At 34.1% G+C, this 21,606-nt stretch overlaps 3 protein-coding genes across 7 annotated transcripts in view; 2 read left to right on the forward strand and 1 right to left on the reverse strand.

The window, feature by feature from the left end:
* The first annotated feature begins 1,785 nt into the window (after positions 1-1,785).
* LOC132281835 (uncharacterized) lies at positions 1,786-3,609 on the forward strand. Its single transcript, XM_059783499.1, has one exon. The coding sequence runs from the start codon at positions 1,786-1,788 to the stop codon at positions 3,607-3,609; it is 1,824 nt and encodes a 607-aa protein (XP_059639482.1).
* A 4,267-nt stretch (positions 3,610-7,876) lies between these two features.
* Positions 7,877-11,763, reverse strand: LOC132283279 (transcription factor PIF7). 5 transcript variants are annotated; one of them, XM_059785211.1, is made up of 6 exons: positions 11,561-11,763; positions 10,019-10,508; positions 9,270-9,365; positions 9,048-9,113; positions 8,490-8,909; positions 7,877-8,224 (listed from the first exon to the last, which is right to left on the reverse strand). In XM_059785211.1, exons 1-6 carry the CDS (start codon positions 11,692-11,694, stop codon positions 8,108-8,110), a joined length of 1,323 nt encoding a protein of 440 aa, XP_059641194.1. In that variant the 5' UTR covers positions 11,695-11,763; the 3' UTR covers positions 7,877-8,107. The 5 variants fall into 5 exon arrangements, with proteins under 5 accessions (XP_059641194.1, XP_059641198.1, XP_059641196.1 ...); XM_059785215.1 differs by lacking the exon at positions 11,561-11,763 and adding an exon at positions 11,518-11,540; XM_059785213.1 differs by lacking the exon at positions 11,561-11,763 and adding an exon at positions 11,497-11,516.
* Positions 11,764-15,946: 4,183 nt separating this feature from the next.
* The window catches only part of LOC132283544 (uncharacterized), a 55,569-nt gene continuing 49,909 nt past the window's right edge, over positions 15,947-21,606 (forward strand). Inside the window, exons 1-3 of the mRNA XM_059785508.1 lie at positions 15,947-16,607; positions 17,595-17,954; positions 19,587-19,719. Coding sequence (XP_059641491.1) covers positions 16,263-16,607; positions 17,595-17,954; positions 19,587-19,719 — 838 coding nt within the window. The 5' untranslated portion in view covers positions 15,947-16,262. The remainder of the gene's footprint in view (positions 16,608-17,594; positions 17,955-19,586; positions 19,720-21,606) is intronic.

Genomic DNA, 21,606 nt, shown 5'->3' on the forward strand with positions numbered 1-21,606 from the left:
AATTTCAGCATAAATATTTGCCTAACTGATCCTTTTTATATCCTTTGTCAGAACATCTGCATAAAGTGGTCTCACAGCAGCAGTTAGTAGTCACATTATAGTGCAGCCCTTTGGCATCCCAGTACTCAACAGGAACATTGAAGAATTTGATCGTGATAAAAAAAATTAAAAAATTCAATCTGAATCATTTGGTTATATTTAGTGACCTGCGCCATTTCTTCAATATAATGGGTCTCACTGCAAAGTGTCAAGGTCACAAGGAACAGATTTGACAGCAAATCTCTAGCATTGATGTTGCTAAACGGAATGAAGGAAAATCCATTTTTCATTTGAGAGCACTCTTCCAGTAACTCCTTGTCCCAATACGTAGTATTTACTGATTTCACTAGAGAGTAAGGAGATTTTTTTATAAATTGATAAAATACTCGACATGACATTTCTCCCAATCTTTCCCTCCTCCTAATGCAATCTCAGGAGGGGTTTTCATGTGCCATCTCTGTGGTGAACCAAGGATACCCCAACTCTCAATGAGCGGAATCTGAGGATTCACGCACCACTTCATCTATGCTATTTTCCATAATTGCACCTACCAAGTTGCCACTAAAGCTAAAAAAATTTCATGGATCTCATCTAGCATGGGATTCTCCTTCATAAATGCCTCCTAAACCTCTCATCAGTAGAATCTGGAGTAGAACTCCTGTCGGTATTGTGTATTTATGTTTATTTTTATGTGAGAGGTTGTTGGAAAGTTGTGTAATTTTGATACTCTAAAAGATGTTTCTCGATTTATTAATTTGATAATGATTTTTTTTGTTTTTTGAAGGAAGAGCTGGGATGGAGGAGGAATTGCAAAACTGAAGGAAAGTACGACAATTTCCTTATTCATGCTTTCCTTTTTGGATGAAATAACCTTAAATAAACTATTTAATTTTATTTTTCTTTCATTTGGGTTTCCTGGTCCTTCACATAGTGCTTGGAACTGCACTGATCTTATTTCGCGTATGAAATGGTCTGACATAGTTTGCGAGTTTGAGTTCTATCAAAGCTTAGAATCAGAAGTCTAAAAAGTCTTTTAATCCTTGAAGGATAATTTTAATGAGTCATGCAATGAAATTATGGAAGGATAATAGAACAAAGACTAAGAAAGGAATTTATAGTGTCTAATAATCAATTTGAATTTATGCACTTCCACGATGTTCGGACTATCATGGCCATTAAGTCAGTCCATTGTGTTTTTCATTCTTCCTTATCTTTTCGTGCAAGTGATTTGTAGCATTTGACTGGTAGTTTGTTCCATTCAAAAACATCATTATGGTCTTTGGTCAGGAAGTAAACAACAAATGAGATATCATAATAATAATAACCAAGGTGGTTTTCTGAATCCTGAGAGAGGTTCATTTGATTGCTGTCAGAACACATTGATTTTGTTTGTCTCTTGTATTACTTATTAGTTGGATTTGGTTTCACAAAACAGCCAAACACCCATCACATGCTTCTATTGATTTATTTTTCTCGATATTAGGGGCATGAGATTAATTAATTTTTATTATTATAATCAAAACTTCATTGTTTCTTGTTTTCCATTATTCAGGATGATAGGCTTGTGAATTGTCCAAGCTCAACTAGTATCCACCTCATAATTATATCAAAATTTGGTAACTGCTTTGATTCGAACTTATAACAAACTCTCAGAGAACTCTCTATATATCTCTTTCTGAGAAATCAGTTCTTCTCGCCTGCAAGTGTTCTTCACAAATTTTATCAGTATTTCCTCACCTTATAGTAATGGCTGAGGAAACAGTTGATACCCCAGTCACAGCGGAAACAGTTGATACCCCAGTCACCGCGGAAACAGTTGATATCCCAGTCACCGGGGAAACAGTTGATGCCCCAGTCACTGTGGAAACAATTGATATCCCAATCACTGTGGAAACAGTTGCTATCCCACCTCTCAAGAAAATTCAGCTTGAAGATGGTCATGGGAGAAGGAATTTGACTGGAGACGTAGGCATGCTTTTCAATGGAATAAGGATCTTACCTCGTTATCTCACTGGTTCTCCAGGTTCCTGCCATGATTTTTGTAAATATGGGACGAAACATGAGTCCGAAACAAAGCCAATGAGTCCCAAGCCAAAAAGGATCATAGCTAGACCAAGTGAAGGTGAATATTTGGCTAAGACTGTTAATTCAGTGCCGAGAAAGAAGAAATCAGTATCCAGTCCAAATAAGAAATCAACAATCAGTCCAAAGCCTTTACCTGATTCCAATAGCCAGATACCAGACAAAAAACAAGTCACGAAGAAAGAAGTTCCAGCATCAGCCAAGAAAGCTGCTGTTTCTTCAAAACATGTCTCATCACCTAGGAAGGGCATGGAGGTTTCTACAAAAGTTGCTAGTGATGTGAAGCCGAAGCGTTTGCTCATGAAGTCATCCTCTCTCCCAAACCCAAGACATTTAAGCAATAGAAGAGACGGTGAAATCATTATACCCAAGAGAACTGAATCTCTAAAAATGAGTCCACTGGGAGTTTCAAGCAATAGAAGAAAGAGCAATATTGGTGAAAATAACAAAGTGCAGTCCCCCAAAACGAGAAAGAAAAATAATTTGATGCAACAAACTGTTCCTTTATTTCCCAAATCAACTGTGAAGAGAGTAGTTTTGAGGCAAAATTCAGAAGACTACACAAATCTACGAAAGGTGGCTCTTCTGAAAAATCAACAGTGTGAAAGAAAAGCCGAACCTGAGGAACCCAACGATGAAACAGTTCTGGAGAAGACATTGTATGTTATTGAAACAAAGCCTGATAAGCTTACTATGGAACTTGCTCAAAGTGATAGTGAAGTAGCTCATTCCTCTCCATCCCTATCTCCATCCTCTGAGGACGAAAGCTTGGGATTTGATCAAAACGGAACACGCGCCTCTCTGTCACCCCCATCGTCCGAGGACAAAATTTCAGGACAAACTCAAACTGGTATTTGCACTACTCAACCCTCTTCACGCTCATCTCCGTCTTCTGAGAATAGAAGATTGAGACGTACTAGAAGTGCAATCCATAACACTCGGTCGTCTTCATTATCATTATTGTCATTGCCCTTGTCTGCATCAGAGTCCTTGAAAACTAAGGAAGTTGGCCTCATCTCTGAACACATTGAAAGTAAAAAAGTGGAGAAAAAGAGCAGGTCCAGAAGGGTTGGTAGAGTTGGCTCTGAAGATAGAGATCGCTCACCACGAAAGCTCAATTTCAGGAGAGCAAAGTTGGTTGATGTCAATCATGAGAACAATGATCCAAGGAAACTCAGATTTAGGCAAGGAAAAGCACTAGGTGAGAACCAAAATGGCAAGGCTGATACAAAAAGGAGAATCTTAAGGAGGTCAATTTCCGATGTTAAGCCAATCGCCACTAAAGCAGAAACTGTGGAAGTTGTTCTTCGACACCAGGATGTGGAAGACAAGAAAGATGTTCAAAATTTGTTTAATGAAGTAATTGAAGAGACTGCAAGCAAGCTCCTCCGGGACAGGAATAGTAAGGTCAAGTCTTTGGTGGGTGCTTTCGAAACTGTGATCTCCCTCCAGGATACCAAATCCGCAGCGACAGCTAAGACAAACTGAGTTGCTCCAAGGTTTGCCTCATTCCTTTTAACATATAGCAGTTGCTCATAATAATCCTTAAGTGATTGGAGTTTTCAAGGTGATATGTGAGTGAACTCACAACCTTTGTGACAGCATAAATTGCGTGATTAGATTCATTAGAGTTGAGATAGCTTGGATGAGACTGACTTGTCTTTGCTGTTAAGTGTATTGATTTGCTGAACCATTTACTCTTTTTTTATTTATGCTTTTCTTGTTTAAATATACAGACTATTGTCATTTATTTATTCGTCCTTCACAAAGAAGGAAAATTTAATCGTGTATGTATTTTGTACAAAAACAAGTCCATATGGCTGTTGACACTATTTGTATAATGATGCAAGTGTTTATTTGTATAATTGCTTATTCTTCACTTTCTGAATGTATTAGAAAACTATGTTGCCTATCCATTGTTCAGCATGAATTTCAAGGTATATTGTGATATTTATGTATTGTTCAAACACAAATCTGCCTCACTATTCCTACGTGCAATGTGACTGCGGAGGTTAGTAATCACATGTTATATATATATATATATATATATATATTGCTGTTGAACTTTCACCACAATGAAACCAGGGAAAGGTCTTGATTTTAGATACAACTCGAAAGACCTGCCTAGAAAGGCATTTATGGAACTGATAAAAATGCCTAAGAATTTTCAAAAAAAAAATTCTGTGCTATGACTTCGTTGCACGTTCATTCTAGGATTTTTCAGTTCCACAGCAAGTTCACTAGGATATCATTTGCAGCATTTGCTTACATTGTGAATTGGCAAGAATTTTGATATTATTTCCTAACCAAAAAATAAAAAAATAATACTATTTTGCACTTGGAATCAGTAATAAATATTGAAAGTTATGAAGTGCGGATATGGACATGGGACTAGCATTTCCAAATTTTGGATATGTTGAGAAAGTACCTAAACCTGTATACGTGGCATTGAGGATACGATACGAATACGTCTCCCTTATAAAACACTAGTGGATAGATATAAAGTATCGATTCATATAAGTCAAATATAAAAACATGTGATATCTAAAAACTATACTAATGAGATGTTTTTGTTGCTGTAACCAGAAACAGAGCCAAAGTTGACCGTTAGTAACCGTTAGTTTTTGAATCTGCATAGCAGAATTGGTTGCTCAGCCTTGGGCTTGGGCCTGGATTGTTACATGTTATACGTTTCGTATTCTCTTAACATTTGAAAAAAAAAAAATAAATAAATAAATAATAAAAAAGGCATAATTATATATACATTTGTCGTATTTTATCATCCTTGTCAAATACTCATGAACTCATATATCTTAACAAGAATATTCCCATAAAACTAAAATTTAAACTATGATTTTGGGAAAATACTCAAACAATTTGATTTTTGGCATTCATGATAAAGATGAAAAACATTTAATCTAAAGGCAAAAAAGTTATTAAATGAGTCAGATGACGTATATTTTTTTATTTTACAAACTGTAAAACGATAATAATGACCCTATAATTTTCAGTTCTCCATCTTCCTTCCTCTCAAAGAACCAAAATTCTTTATTTAATTCCTTCCACCATCCAATTCCTTTCAAGCTTGTAAACTCTTGGTTTAAGGTTCAGTCTATGAATGTCGTAGATTGTAACTAAGAACTTTAATCTTGTCTCCTACATGAAATTGTAACTTATTATCATTATATTGATTCCGCTTAAAAATAAATAAATAAAATAAAAATTCGCTTAAAAGTATTTGTTTACTTGTTTTTTTTGTTTGTTTGTTTTGCTTAATACTATAATCAACTTTAAATTATAAAGTCAAAATCTAAGTAATGGTGAGAGAGTCACCCTTTCCGATCAAATCACAAAGTTGATTGTCACACCAGAAATATTTACTTGGCTCTCGATGGTTTGACTATACCCCGCAACACACTTTGAACCAAATATTTAACTAAAATTGGATGCAATTAAGTTTCGTGATTGAATTAGGTTAGAGACTTAGATAGAAGTTAAAAGATGAGAAAATCACCCTTACAAAAGAGGTGTAATTTCCTCAAAGTGTACAAAATGCCCCAATATTTTATTGCATCCAGCCAGCTGTGACAAAGAGCCAATGATCCTTTGCTCTCCATTTATAGGGAACACATTGATTACATGTGGTCAGACTTAGCTCTAGTATTCAACTCTGATCAAAATCTTATTGGATTTTAATGTGAATAGTTTTAGCCATTTTATACTCAGAGCAATACAGTAGTAGTAGCTAGGCTGTACCCGATTAGGATCAAGTGGAACCCACAAATCTATATGGCATTATATATTGGTCCATATATATGTACATGTTATGACCATGGCATATATGTGGCTCACATTGAGATGCCTATATACATCACGATCCCACTGGGACACCTCATGAACTGTCATGTCAACCAAATTAGTAACATAATAAATGTTGTGGAATTGTGATGGGGATGTACATCAGTCTCATAGAACTTTACTACTTTGGTATTACTGTGACATATGGATAATAATACTCCTATTTTACATGAATTAGAATAATCATTTATGCAACTAATTGTTTTCTTTCTTTATCTAGCTATTTTTCCGGTGCTTCAATTAAATGTTGAATGCTTACTCCATTTAATTGACAAAGCAAGTAGTGTCCAAGAGAATTTTCTTTTAAGTAAGATGACAAAGTTTTCAACAACTTATTTTAGAATAAGTATATTTTGTATCATTTAAAATAAGTATGTCTTTGTCAACATGCGACAAGAAACCGTCCACACTCTTTCTCTCCATCGTGATAAACGCTTATTCATACTTTTCAACAGCCTATCGCAAGTTGTATGATAGTATCTCGTGAAATATTGTGATTGAGACGAGTTGATTCCTCAAACAACTCTTCAAATGTAACGTGATATATAATTATATAGATATATACACACACACACACACAGAGGTAAGGACCTAACATTGGACTAGTGGGCGTGGATGCCCCCACTGAATTTTTTATATTTTCATTTTAAATTTTAATTTTTTTAGAATTTATGAAGATATCCCACTAAAATTACAATTCGCCCCACTAAATTCTTTTTATACTTTAAATTTTTGAGAATTTATGAGCATGCCCCCACTAAAATTACAATTCGCCCCACTAAATTCTTTTTTTTTTTGCAATTTATACTTTAAATTTTTTAAATTTTATGAAAAAAAAACCTCATTGAAATTACAAAAATCAACTCAATATATAAGTTTGACTCACAAATTAAAAGGCCGCCCCATCACAAAAAATTTTAAATCCATAACTGTATATACATGTTATATTTGGCGACACTGTCAAGGGTGATTAATTTAGAGTTCCCCGATCAACAGCACAACGCATGGATCATGGATGATCGCTAATTCAAGCTCAGAGGTGACCCCATTGACAACTATATATGCAGAGAGTACTATATAATTAAGGCATTAGATATATACGATCACCTAATTGGTCCTTGTGCATGCTCTTAGGCTCCAATGTTTTTGAATGAGAATTGACTTCCAACAACTTTGTTGGTACCACAAGGAAATCTAGCATGTAGTCGCTATTTTAATTAACATGTTGGAAGAATGTCGGTACCGCTACAACGCTCTTATTTAAAAATTAAGGTCCCAAAACTTCCATTATTAGTGACATGTGTGTGTGTGTGTGTGTATATATATATATATATATATATCTTGCTGATTTTTCTTTCTTCCTCGCTAGCTAATGCTGCTTTGTAACTGTGGCAATGCAATTTATTATTATTAATTTTTTTTTTCTTTGGGTAAAGTAGACAATGCAACTTGCAGCCAATGAATTTGCAAATACATCTATCACTTTCTATATATATATATACATTCAGTCATCTTTTTCGGTAAAGTGACATGTCAATCATCTTCCAACCTTGTCTTGGGGTACATTTTGACCTTGTTTTTCCTTTATTTTCAGTGAGTACATGTTGTCCTCTGTTTTTCTTTTCAATTTATTTATTGTCTGGATGTTTCTAACATACTGAGCTATATTTTCCATAGATTTGTCACCGAGACCATCTACCAATTCTTTTGCAGCTTTGCTCAAACAGGTGAGATGAGAGCGCGCAAGAACATTTACTAGTTATGGATGATCTGTCTTAAAATAAAACAGCAATTATATATTTGAGGGAATGATAAACATTGTTAAATAAATAATTAAATAAAATACAGAGGAACTATATTTATATATACACACACATATGAATGTACTTGCTTCACAGACGAAACAAATAAGTAAAATCAAATAAAAACAAAAAAAAAAATGTAAGTTTTGGGTAAATCAACAGTAAATTTTAACATAAAACTAAAAGCCTGCACCATATTATTCCAAGACAAATATATGGATCAATTACACCAGAGGCTTGTATATATAATCTTAATTTATTAAATATATAATTGATTTTTCTTAGATTTTGCTAATTCCTTGGACAAGATAATGCTTGCAACTGCCTCAGTCCTCTTGGCCATGGTTTGACTGCAATGAGCTTCTTGTTGCCTGCGGCCTCTGATTGACTTGTTGCTGGTAAAGCGCTGCCATCTTGTTATAGAGGTCCATATTCATGGATTGCTGCAAAAACAATATATCAACTGATTAAAAACGTTTAAGCTATTGAAACATGTGTGTGTGTGTGTGTGTGTATATATCAGTAATTAACAGGAAGTAGATTAGAGCATTGTTTGTGATGTGTTAGAAGCAAATTCAGTATATTACTTCTATTGAAAAAGCCAATGGTACCTACTTTCTTCTAAAGAATAACTTCAAATGATCACAGACACACACACACTCTTAAATTATAGACCATTATCAATATCACTAGTGTGTGGTCACATACTTGTGCTAGAAACGCGCAATATGGATTGTTGAAAGGAGCTGAAGTGTTGGTGGCTGCATTAGCATTTGTTCGCGCTGGAGTTTGCGTTGGAAGCATAGGAGGCACCATAAAAGGGGGTGGAAGGAAGGTGGGAGTTGCAGCGGTGACAGGGGTTGGACGGATGAGAGGAGGGAGAGACTGAGGCGCGGAGCGTGCCATGGCACTCATTTCCAGCATTCCCATGGTGCCCCCAATCCCAACCCCGCCCATGCCCATCCGTGCTAGGAATTGAGACATCTGAATTTGCTGCTGAATTTGCTGCTGCATTTGATCCATAGGCATCATCATTTGGGGCATGCTTCTTACACTCATCATGTTAACTTGTGCTTGAAGTTGTTTCAAGTACTCAATCACCTCATCAAGCATTGAAGCTTTATCAGTCTGCAATTCACAACCAAATTAAAATTATAACACATGCTATATATAGACCCTTTGAATTAAATTTACTCGATAATAACAAAAAAAAAAAAATGTTACACAAAATTAAGTTGGAAGAGAAATTATGTTACTAATTCTCACCTTACTTGCATTTGGAACCAGCTTCTGCAGAGCTTTCATTTTCTGATTGATCCTGTCTCTACGTCTCTACATGATTGTCATAAGACACTTGAGTTTATCAGTGGCTTTTTGATAATTTTCCTGGCTTTACTACAATTAAATAATGGAATTAAAAAAATAAAAATAAAATCATGATTAGGCTTAAGTATTTATCGCAGCCAGATTGGAAGCTATGATTGTTACCCGCTCTGACTGATTATGTATAGCAGCAGCACGCCGTCTTGTTGGGTTGGAACGACCTGTTTCTGCTCTGGTCTCCGGTTCTCCCTCCCGGTTTTCCTATTGAAAATGAGAAAATTAAAATTGTCAAGTTATGCATGAAAATATAGTACTCTTAGAAGTTTAAGAGGGTTGGTAAAGCAAAAATTAAAGAATTAAGTAAAAAATTGAAAGACTTAACTATATCTGTTGAATTTAAGCTTAATATAACATGAATATGTTTTGTTTGCAGTACTTCTTAGTTTGGTTCAACATATTTAGCTAATTTCTAGTTTTATCAACTATTCATAAAAGTGGAAAATTAATTAACAATAACTTTGGCATAAGTTTCATAAATTACTTTTACTTTTAGTTATTTTCTATCTTTAGAAATTGTAGTAGTACTTTCTATGAACTTAAGTACTCAAATAGTAAGCTCTTCAACTTCTCAAAAACAACTGTCCACATAATTGGGCTAATATTTAAAGGTCTTATAATAAATCAAAACACAATTTGATGCTAAGAAGTTGTCATCAAAACATGCAAATGCTTACTTTCTATTCATGTTTGTCACATATAGTTTGTTTTGCTTCCTTAAAACACTCTCAATTATGTAAGACTATCTAAAACTGCACATGATCCAAATGTTCACTAGTCATTAAAAAAAAAAAAATTCCCAAAAATGAAACTATACATTTTCATCAAAATATAAATAGAATTAATAGTATTCTTACCGATCCACCATGACAACCTGAATCCTCATCGGTGTTCCTAGTCTTCAAGCTCTGGGGAGACTCGAACGAAGCCCATGTCATCGCGGTTGTATCGTTGTCTCTACAAAATGCTGTGCTAGCACTAGCACATGCACTGCGGTCCGTAATGTACTCATGATCTAGCATGCTGCTGCTAAAATTTAGTCTACTTTGGTCCGATTTCGAATGCATCCGCTTTTTCGCGAAACCTTGATCCATTTGCATCTTCCCTGAACTTTCCGACCATTTTCCGCCAGAGGATGCCACGACGGAGCTCATATTGGCCGGATTCCGGTGATCTTGCGCTAAGTTTATGTTGTGGCATGTTGCTTGGTGGACAATTGACTCTAGTGTATCACCTGACCTAACCCATGTGGGCTTTGTCAAGGGAGGAGTGGGAAGGAGCCCACCAAGCCCATGCATGGCTAGCTGGCCATTTTCCCATGTAAGTTCTGTAACTCCATAATCAGACCTGTGTTTCAAATGCACATTTGAGTGTGAATTAAAATAATTCTATGATGAAATGTAAATAAAAAAATACTAAAACAATAATTTCATTTGTTATATATAAATGTTTTAATTTTAATGAGAGTGGATTGATGCAAGAGTATAAGTAAGAAGAAAAGTATTGTTGGTTGTTCACTTCAGTTTTTTTTTTTTTTGGGTAGGTATTTGTTCACTTAAATTAGTAAGTCTTACTATTTAAAGAAAAGATGGTTGTTAATCTGAAAATAAGCACATAATATGGTTGTGGAAAAAGGTAAAGAAAAGATTCTTTTATAAAGTCAAAAAAAGAAACTACTTCAGATGAGAAGGGAATAAAAATATTGAACAAAATTAGAAAGTAAGAATTTCACAGTTTAAGGGTCTTTGAGAACAATATATAAAAAAGGAAGCTAGAAATCAACTAATTAGCATGAATTAATTTCTTAAAATGGATAAAGAATTGGAGGATGGAAAAGAAAAAATTGAAGTTTAGTGGTGTAAATGAATCAAGTCTTCTTTCTTGTAGTACTTACCAGAGAGAGAGAGAGAGGGGAGGAGGAGAGAGATGTAATATTGATGCAATGACTTGTAAGAATGCATTAACAGAGACTGAGGACATGGAAATATTTATAAAATGAATTGAAATGCCTTGGTAAAGCATAAAATTAATGGTATAAGATGAATAAAGAGGAAAATGGAATTGAGAAAGCAGAGAGTACTGAATAAAAAGAAGCTTGAGACTATTTAGAAAAAAATAAAAAATAAAAAAAAAAACAGAAAAATTTCAGATATATATAACACACACATGTTAGTACTTAAAGAGGAATTTCTCCAAGCTAAATAAGCCACCAAAGAAAAGAAAGCTGGAGAGGGTTTTAAGATAGCTGAAAGATGCACTCAGAGAACTCCATGTGCACTCAAAGAGAACTCCATATGCACTGTGTGTGTGTAAGAGAGAGAGAGAGAGAGAGAACCACATATATATGATCACATACAAAAGCTAGCGATAGAAAAGAATTTAGGAGCAGTTGTGCATACAAGGGGACAACATGGCTTGGGTTCTGCTGGCTCTGCACGTGAGAGGATTTGTTCCCCTCTTCTCCTCCTACTTGTTCTTGTCTTTGGTGCCTTAGATTCCAATTAGGCACTACACACTGACTACTACTCATCATGCAATAATCCTACTACCTCTTTCTCTCTCCAACTCTCTGATCAATAATATTGAGTTTGGAACACTTCTCTCTCTCTCTATTATTTCTTTATATACCCTTCATGGTCCCAATTTGGTTGTCACAAAAAATTGATAGAGATTATACATACAACGTGTGGTAGCAAGGAAAGGCCAGAGAGAGATTTGGATATGCTCTGGCTTTACCCTCACTATACACTTGGGTGTCTGTGTCAAGGATATTTATGTCTTTTGTCTTTTCTTCTGTCCCATTTGGATCACTCCTTCTTGGTGGGGACTTCAATAGCTCAGCTATGCTCCTTTAGGAATTTACCAAAAAGGATAAACAAATCAAAGATACAGTACCATTGAATTTTATGCATGTACTCTCTGATTTGATTCAGACCATTGAATATTAATTAATTAATTAAGGAGACTTTTTGTTGCTCAATAACGAGAATTGAAACTAAAGTCAATCATCTCCACATGTCTTTAATTTGCATCACCATTCTTTCAACACTGTGGCTAAGAAGTATAGAATGCTTAGACATGCAGTTGTTTAATCTTAGCAAATTTAATTGCCAAAGTGTTTCATTCCAAATATATAATTGTGGATTTTTAAAAGGTCAAGATGATTATTATCTTTTAAGAAATAGTTTGGAGTACATACATATGTTCATTACTTATATATTTTTTTTGTTTTTACATTAGAAACTCACACACTCAATTATCACTATAGAAACTTGAATATTTATATTTCACTTTATTAGTTTCAAATTTAATTGCCAAAGTGTTTCATTCCAAATATATAATTGTCGTTTTTTACAAGGTCCAGATGATTATTATCTTCTAAGAAATAGTTTGGAGTATATACGTTTGTTCATTACTTATATTTTTTTTGTTTTTACATTAGAAACTCACACACTCAATTATTACTATAGAAACTTGAATATTTATATTTCACTTTATTAGTTTGGTGTTGATGAGTAATGTGAAGCTTGATAAATCAAAATTCAATTATGCAAATCTAACTTGAGGGATATTTTAGTATTTTGGCCTGAATTTTTTGAGAAGTATTTTGATAATTTTGACACTTGTTATGTTACTGAAATTTAAGGATTTGTTATATTACTAAAATTTAAGGATTTTTATTCATTCTAATCATTTTTTATCCGTACCTTTTTATCATCATAGTAAAATTTTTACATATCCAATGAGGTAACTCTAATTTTAAGTCAATTAAATAAAAATTAGTATATTCTTCTTGTATGATTAATCTATATATCTTTATTTTTTACTTAAATGCGCAACTGGTGCAAAATTCTAGAAGCTTTTGGAAAAATAGAGATAAGACTCAAAAGTTCTGTCCCATAGTTTGGAGTTTGTTATGGTCAACCCTTAAAAAATTAAATTCATTTGTCTGCAAACCTTGCAACAAATCCTTGTATTAGTGGCCTACATTCTGACTTATGCGTAAAATGAAAGTTTCCCATTGACAATGGACGACGACTAGCAATGCTAGCTACTGCATTATACAAACATACATTACAAGTCTACTAGTATGGACTTGACTAGCAAATTAGCAACGCTATAATATTAGTATTTTATTTATGATACACATGAGCTTAATTTATCCAATAAATACTCATACGAAACAATTAATCAGCATAAGTTGCATAACCCCATCTCAGAAGCATAATGCCTTTGCTTGCTTCCTCTAAAGTGAATTACATCTTGCCGATAAGTAGGGATGGAAACGTGTGGGTTTAAAATATATCTCTTTTCTGTCTCTTCCGTAATTAAGTTTTTTTTACTTTGTCTTTATCCGATTTAAAATTTAATTTAATATATATATTTTTTCTATTTAGTGTTTTCACTCAAAATTTTAAAAACTCATATTTGGAAATATAAACCAAATGAATGGAAAAGTTTCTATATAACATAAGATACACGGAGTATAAGGATAAAATAGTATTTTTACATTATAAATTGACAATTTTGTATTATAAATAAGGCCTATATTCGTGCGAGTTTTCACTTAACTTATTTTCGATCACTAAGTCACACGATTCTTTTCAATAAGTGTCACTCTTACGTTTTAAGTGCGCTCTCGCTCAAATTTTCATGGTTTATGATTTAATTTTATCGTTTTAAAATTTACTCTCATTCTCACTTTATGTGATTTATTTCTATCAATCTTCAAAATGGTTTTAGAGACAAAACGGACTATTTTGTCATCTTACCGACAAGACGTATTTGATGTCCCGAAATGAGCAGGCGCACTCATAACCATCCTTGGAAAAACACGAGGAGGCTGTTTCATGTAGCCATCAAAGCAGGACCATGGTGAGATCGCTGTTAACTTGACTATGATGAAGAGTCTAGAAATTTGAAGATGACTCTAGTTACAGTGTTATTACCATATAAGTAGCATATGGTAATTTCTTTTACTACTACTAGCTTATTCATTTGACCATATATATAAGAGTTTCCAATCATTTAGATGTCACATCAGACTTAAAAAAAAAACGTCCATATTTTCGGCCCTTACTGCTCTCTATACCAGACATTGGAATATGAAGCAGTGAGCACGTAGAGTTGAGGCTGTAAATGGTCCTCCATGTGGGCATCAATAATTTTCTTCCATTATAGCTCATAATAAAGAATGTCAACGTCCCAATTTCATTTTCTCTTTAATGCTTAGAGGCAAAAACTTAATTTTCTTCATCTAACAAAAAAAATAAAAATAAAAATAAAAAGACCTTCAGAAAAAAAATAATAATAAATTCAGTTACATCTGATAATGATAATGTTTTTATTCACTTATTTCTGCCTATATTTGTATGTGAGTCATGAGTTCAAGAGGTAAAGCCACTCCAAGTTTACTATATATGGAAAATTTGCATGTTTTTAAGATTTTAATGAATTGAAAAAAATACATGCATATAATTTTGTTGTATTTAGAGCACTAAATCAGCACTTTAAAATTAGAATTGAAAAAAATTCTGTTTAAAATCTAAATTAAGTGTCAATTTAGTGCTTTCAAACATAACGTTATGTACTTTGTGTAAATTTAACACGTTAATTCTGTGAACAACTTAATATAATCATTAGAATTAATGATTTTTTATATATAATTATACATTACGATAATTTTTGTTGGTCCATCTAGGTAGAGAGGGACCTCATAGATTAAGATTCTACAATTTATTTATTTATTTAAAAAAAAAATCAATTTTATAGAGAAACAGAGTCGACCTCAGTTCTAATTGTTCTGTTTCTTTAGGCTATGTTCGGCCTAAGGGTGTCAATTTTTACCGCCCTGTTAATAAATGATATGGGAATACTTTTTATACCGTTGGGACGGATATGGATACAAATTTTGTACCCGTCGAGGATCACGGGGCGAGTAAGGGTTCAGTATACATATCCTAGGGGCCCCGCCCCGCATATAACTATATTTAATATATATATATATATATATATATATATATATATATATATATATAATATTAATAAGTTATTTTAGCGGCTTACCCAATTACCCATCTCTTACAATCCTAATTTGGGATGTAAACTTGGTATTAAATTTGCTTTGTTTTGGTTATGGTGGAAGTTGGAGTTTAGAACTTCTTGTGATTTGGTTGTATTAAACTTTTATTTTTGTTTATTATATTCTTTGAATTATTTTATGTGCATGTTATTTTTTTTATTTTTGTTGGGATACATAATTTTATTTATGTTGTGCCATTTCTAGGCTTTGCACATTTAAATAGCAGGAGTTTAAGTTCCAAAAAGTGGAAGAAAAAAATTTGTTAGCGGGGCGGGCACAGTATTTCCTAACGGGGCGGGGCTGGACATGAAAATTCAACCCGTCGCGGGTCTCAGGGCGGGCATGGACTTGACAAAAATTAAAAGGGGCGGAGCGGAATTTAGGGAAACCTGCTCCAAACTCGCCTTGTTGCCATTCCTAATTCGGCCCATGGAATTGAAGTATTAAAATTGGAGAAAAGTGATTAAACCTGGAAAAAAAAGTGATTAAACACTCTTAAAAAAATAAAAAAAATAAGAACGATACTAATATGTGATCTCAATTTATACGGTGTGGTGAAGTTGGCATATGTTAAAAAATTTAATATTAAGAATCATGAATATATATGAAGAGTGTCCTTTTCCTTTTTTAATCAATAAAATCAATTGAAGCATTTGGAGTTCTAAGTTTTCATGATTTCTTCTTTTTATAAATAAAATAATAATAATAACAAGAAAATTGAAGATTTTTGGAAAACTGCCATTTGTTTTGTCCAAGATGGGCTGCGTTATGTTGGGCTACCTTTAACCATTATTGGGCTCAAATGTCTGCAATTGTTTGCTTCATTACGGGCCTTTCTATGGACCAGTCCATTTATGGACTACTGTACAAATTACATACTGATTAACATTACAAAAAAAAAAAAAAAAAAGAAAAAAAAAGAAAAAGAAAAAAAGAAAAATCGTTTGCCCGCCTTTTGAAGCTTGTACCTCCGCTTCGAATGTCATCTTTCCCCTTCTCTCTCTAGATGAAACCCTAACATGGAGATCACCGAAGAGCAGAGAAAGAGAGCCGAAGCAAACCGTCTAGCGGCCCTAGCGAAGCGCAAGGCAGTCGCAGAGTCTGCTTCTGCTACTACAGTGCAAGACTCGTGGAAACTCTTCAAATGCCGAAAGGTCTCTCTCGAACACAACACCAGTTTCCCAAAACCTACAATGCCCTCATCGTTCGACCCGTTTCTTCAACCCCATTTGCCGGAAAAATTTCGGGTCAGGCTCGAAATCTGCTCTCCTGATTCCTTCTATGTCACGCCCGAGGCTATCCAGGGTTTTACCTACCCTGGTGAAGCCGCTTGCTTGGAAAAATTAAGAGATTGCCTTTCGAATGTAAGAATTTCTAATTATGATATATCAGACACACACATATAATTTTACATATTTATGTGTGTGATAGTGTATATATAGTGTTCTTGACCACATATTACATCTGGAAATGCTGGAAGTGTCTTGATTTCGTGTCAATTTCTTTTATGTTGCATTTGAGAAATGCAGTTCAAAAGGGGCCGACATGGTGCTCCCAAACATAGTTTTTCTTTTTTACGGTTTAGGGTTTTACTTACATTTTTGCGTCCATTGATTAATTTAGTTATAGAATAATATTGTTTAGGTTGAATAACTGCAAAATTAAGTTAACTATCTTCACTGTATAAACGATCCTATTTGGTCAAATACCTAGCGACAAACTCATATGTTCCTTTCATTACGGTATTTCTGAACAAGTTCTTGGATAACAATATTGATGATGTGAATAGAAAAGTGACTTCAAATCTCGAAGGGCAGGAATACAAAATAAGTGAATGAACTGAGATATTTTTCTAGTCCTAATAGGATTCACTTACGAGAATATAAGGGGAAGACAACTCGTGCTGTCCTTTCACTCATTTGGATTCGGATGTGGATGCAGACCTTTATTTGGGCAATCTTGAAATGGATAGCGAGATTTTTCTAACCAGCTTAGATTTGTGTCAAGGTTTCAGACAGAAAGGAAATAAGATAAGCATGCCATGTGGTTTCTTTTTGCTCAAATTATAATAAATGCCTCAAAGACTGTCTAACATGGGTTTTGAATTTTGATCCCAAATTATTTTCTCTGTGGCTTTAATGAAAGTTAAGTATCATGATGGTCATTGTTACAGAGTTTTGAATAGTTCAGAATTTGGTTGATCCTATTCATTTTCATAGCTGCTTTAATTGTACTCTTCTTTTGCTTGAACTGTGAAAATCACATGCATAATCAATTGTGTAGGGAATTTTTGTTAATAAGTTAATTGCGTTGGGAAACTGATCATTTGTTTATTTATAACTTTTTGTTAGGTTGTACCATCACACTATACACAAAACCATGGTGGAGGAAAGGCTTGTGTTTATCGACTTACTGACTATGATGCGGTTCTGAGATGTTTGAAGAACTCTAAGGGCTTTGAATATGAAGAAATACCTTGGGTAACGCTTAATGTTGTCGAAAGACTTTCACATTCCTTCGTTGCAGGGCGATGGATGCCCTGCAGGCCAGAACATTTATCTGAAGAGAAGGTTGATGAATTGATAAACAACCTTCCAAAAAAGTTGCTAGATGCACTGCTGCCTTTCCAACTAGAAGGTGTGCGATTTGGACTTCAAAGGGGTGGTCGGTGTCTCATAGCTGATGAAATGGGGCTTGGGAAAACACTTCAGGTAACAATAAAATTTTACAAGCATTTCCTGTTCCCAATTTGTGATAGTGGAACATTCTTCTATTTTTGAGTGATGTTTATTTGCGTGCAAGCATTTCATGTTCCTAATTTGTTAAATAATTTGCGGATAAGCTAGAAGCACAGATACGAACACGGGATACGGGTACGATACGACACGGACATTGTGATACCTCAAATTAAAAAAAAATTAGGATACGAACACGACAAGGATACGGCAATAAAACAATAATATATTTTTATTATATATAAAACATTATTTTTATCTCAATTTCCCCTCCATTCATAACCCATTTAAATTAGTATCACTAAATATTTCAAATTTATTAAAAAGAATATAAGGGTACAAAAGCTCAAAAATTAATTCAGATACAAATAAATAGACATATCTTTATATCCAAAAGGTACAAAACTTAGCTTTGTGACCAAACATTGATAAAAGGTGATAAGAATGTAATCTTATCTTCTCTTTCTTTAACGCACGTCTGGCCTCTCTCTTCCGGTTGTTCTTTTCTCTTGCTCCATCTCTTCAGATCTCTCGGGCTGGAAATCAAGTCTTATCCACCAAAAACTTCAGTCTCTATTTTGTACCATGATTTGAATCTTGAATATTCTATTGATATTAAATATATATAACCATCTATACAGATATCATTTTCTTCTATTGGTTAAGAATAAGCCGTGTCCTCTAGGTGTCTCCGGCGTGTCGTCCGTCAAATCCCTTTCCTATTTAAAAATAAATAAAAAATGGACACGGCTGCAAGGTGTCAGACATGTGTCCAAGCTTCGGACACGCGTGTCCGTGTTGGACACTTGTTAGACACTGGTACGCTTACCCCAAGTCGCGTGTCGGTGCTTCATTGCAGATAAGAAATCTAGAGGAGTGATCAAGTTTTATATCATTTGGTATGCGTCATACTAAATGTGAATAATTTTCAGAACGTATTGAGATCTTGAAATGAGTACAATCCTATTGCATAGATTTTATTGTAATGTTACAACATTTGTAGAAGCATATCTAAGGTAACTGTACGTCTTTAGGTTGATACTGGATGCATGAAATTTATGGAGTACTCAAAATTCTCATGGATTGTATTATTATTTGAATATTGCAAGAGATTGCATTGTTTAATGAAGGAGGAAATCACCTTCTGATATATTTGGCTCAGTGGCCCTTTTGAGTATTCACATGATTGTCAGCCTTTTATTTTGGCCTTTTTCATTGTAGATTAACATGTAAATTGGTGAATGTTTGTGCATTAGGTGCCCTTGGGAAATTTCTGTCAATTAGTTGTTGATTTTGGAATCATTTAATAAGTATCTGGTATCTATTTTACTTCTGATATTTACAGCCAATGCACTTATAACGGTTTCTCTATAACAGGGATCATAAACTGGTTCAAACTAGAATTATCGCCCATCTTATACACTCTGTATTATCTTTATCATTTACATGAACTTATCATATATTATTTAAGATTTTCCACACTAAATTTATATATTTACATGTCAAACAGAGAGTATCCAGTTTTCTCTCATGTACACCATGTGATACATATCCCTCCAATAAGAGGTCATGATATGTTGCTAAATTATAATCCCCATTTGTTTTCAGGCCATTGCAATAGCATGCTGTTTCATGAGTGAAGGTTCTGTTCTTGTTGTTTGCCCAGCTATTTTGCGGTTTTCATGGGCAGAAGAGTTGGAGCGTTGGGTTCCTTTTTGCTTGCCTTCTGATATACATCTAGGTACTACTTTGAAATTCAGGGTTTTCTATCTTATTTATATACTTACCTTTTTAATTTTCCTCTGATGTGGAAAAAGTGGTATAATTGATCGGCTCATTGAACTGTTACCATTCTGCCTTGGTGGTTATGATTTGTTGTGAGTAATGCAGCCAAAAAGGTACGGATTTGCTGTTTGTTTGCTGCAATATGTGATAATCTACTCTTTTGGTGAGGTTCTAGCTCTATAACAAAATAAATAAGCAAAAGGAAGCAGTAAGGTTGAACATATAATTCATCCTACAAACCTTTAATTTGCAACCTTAGAATTAATTGAAAAGCTAGTTGTGAAGTTAAATCAACACAAGAAGGCAAGAACAAAGTTAGATAGGAAACTGAAGGTTGACATCACACCTGATAATAACCCAAAGCCCAGTAGACTAGTTGTCCTACTTGACTTTTACGTGAGTCAAATCTGCTCCTGCATCGGTTAGTTATATTGAAAACTAATTCTGAGAAAACTATTAGGTCATAACCCTAGGTTCTGATTAGAGTTCCGCAAGATCCGTGATCTAGACCTAGATGGGGGGTGAATAGGTCTCTATATTTTATCAAAATTTACTCTTAACAACCTACCTTTAACTGAATTTTGAATTTTAATTAAATAAACAGAAATTTAACAGTCCACTCAATTAACAAGTAAATAGATTAAACCTATCATTGTGATAATCATGCATATAGCAATAATAAAGCAATTCAATCACACATAGGACACTAGATTTTACTTGGAAAACTGAAATGGGGAAAACCGAAATGGGGAAAACCAAGGGCATCCAGACAGATAAAAAGTCACAATGTAGAGAGAGGTTTTATACTAAGCTACCATACTCTAATACAAGGATCCCTTAGCCCCTTCCAACTCAGACATATGCAGGACCAACCCCAAATCCTTCAGCTGTTGGTACATTGATAAATTTCGCTCGTCACAAACTTTGCTTCTCCACGGATCTTCTATCTCCTTGTCAGTAACATTGAACTGTATACGTAAGTTTTTTTTTTTTTGTTAAAATCCTTTCAGTGTAGTGACAGATACTTCGACACTCACCGATCCACTCACCATGCTAGATTTTTTATGATTGATGCAAAAGCACAAACCCAAGTAGTCAAGGGATTACCAGAGAGCACAAGCAATATGGATGAAAAGCTTATATGCAAAAGTATGCCCTAGAACTTTCACTAGCTATTCTCTCATTTTTTCTAAACAATGCATGCCTTTAAATAGAGAATAGAGTCAGAGAAACATAGGGTCTTGGAGTGGCGTAGTTCAAAAATGAAACTCAGAACCATAGCTACTCGATCAATCAAGCCAAGTGTTGATCGATTGACACAAGGCCATTAGGAGTTGGTGACTTAAACAATATATATATATATATATATATATATATATATATATATATATATATATATATATATATATATATATTTGTTTTGCTTTAATTGGCTGCTTGATAACTCTTAAGTCTTTTATTTGCTAGATTAGTCTTTTTGTTGCTATTTTGATGCAATCTCGAATTATATCTCGTTAATTAGTTCTTTTTCTTATTGATTGAAAATAAGATATTTACTCTAAGGGAGCTTGGAGGAGGACCTCAGTAGGGACACATTGAGATCTTAATATGTAGTACATAACGTGATCATCTTTTTCTTAACAAGGGAAAACCTGGTATACCTGCTTTAGCTCATTTTCATGTATCTTTCTCAAGCGGCAAAATAAATATTTAACTAAACAATATATGTTATAATGGCCGCCCAAGCTGGTATTCAACACCTACTAAAAAAAGGAGATCCGAGAACATGTGCCGCCAAATCTTTGTTTTTGCTTTATGTTTCAATTGTGTCATTTCAGAAGTG

This window comes from Cornus florida, unplaced genomic scaffold (assembly GCF_030987335.1).
Source record: "Cornus florida cultivar Cherokee Brave unplaced genomic scaffold, ASM3098733v1 CherokeeBrave_3.0.0_Hap2_Chr11, whole genome shotgun sequence".
Lineage (NCBI taxonomy): Eukaryota > Viridiplantae > Streptophyta > Magnoliopsida > Cornales > Cornaceae > Cornus > Cornus florida.

Excerpts from the sequence above, each read along its gene's own strand:
- LOC132283279 (XM_059785211.1), bottom strand. The coding sequence starts at position 11,694 with ATGATGAGTAGTAGTCAGTGTGTAGTGCCTAATTGGAATCTAAGGCAC. Across the intron at positions 9,366-10,018 it reads CAGGTTGTCATGGTGGATCG|GAAAACCGGGAGGGAGAACC; the intron begins GTAAGAATACTA and ends CATTTTCAATAG. Across the intron at positions 8,910-9,047 it reads TGGTTCCAAATGCAAGTAAG|ACTGATAAAGCTTCAATGCT; the intron begins GTGAGAATTAGT and ends TGTGAATTGCAG.
- LOC132281835 (XM_059783499.1), top strand. The coding sequence starts at position 1,786 with ATGGCTGAGGAAACAGTTGATACCCCAGTCACAGCGGAAACAGTTGAT.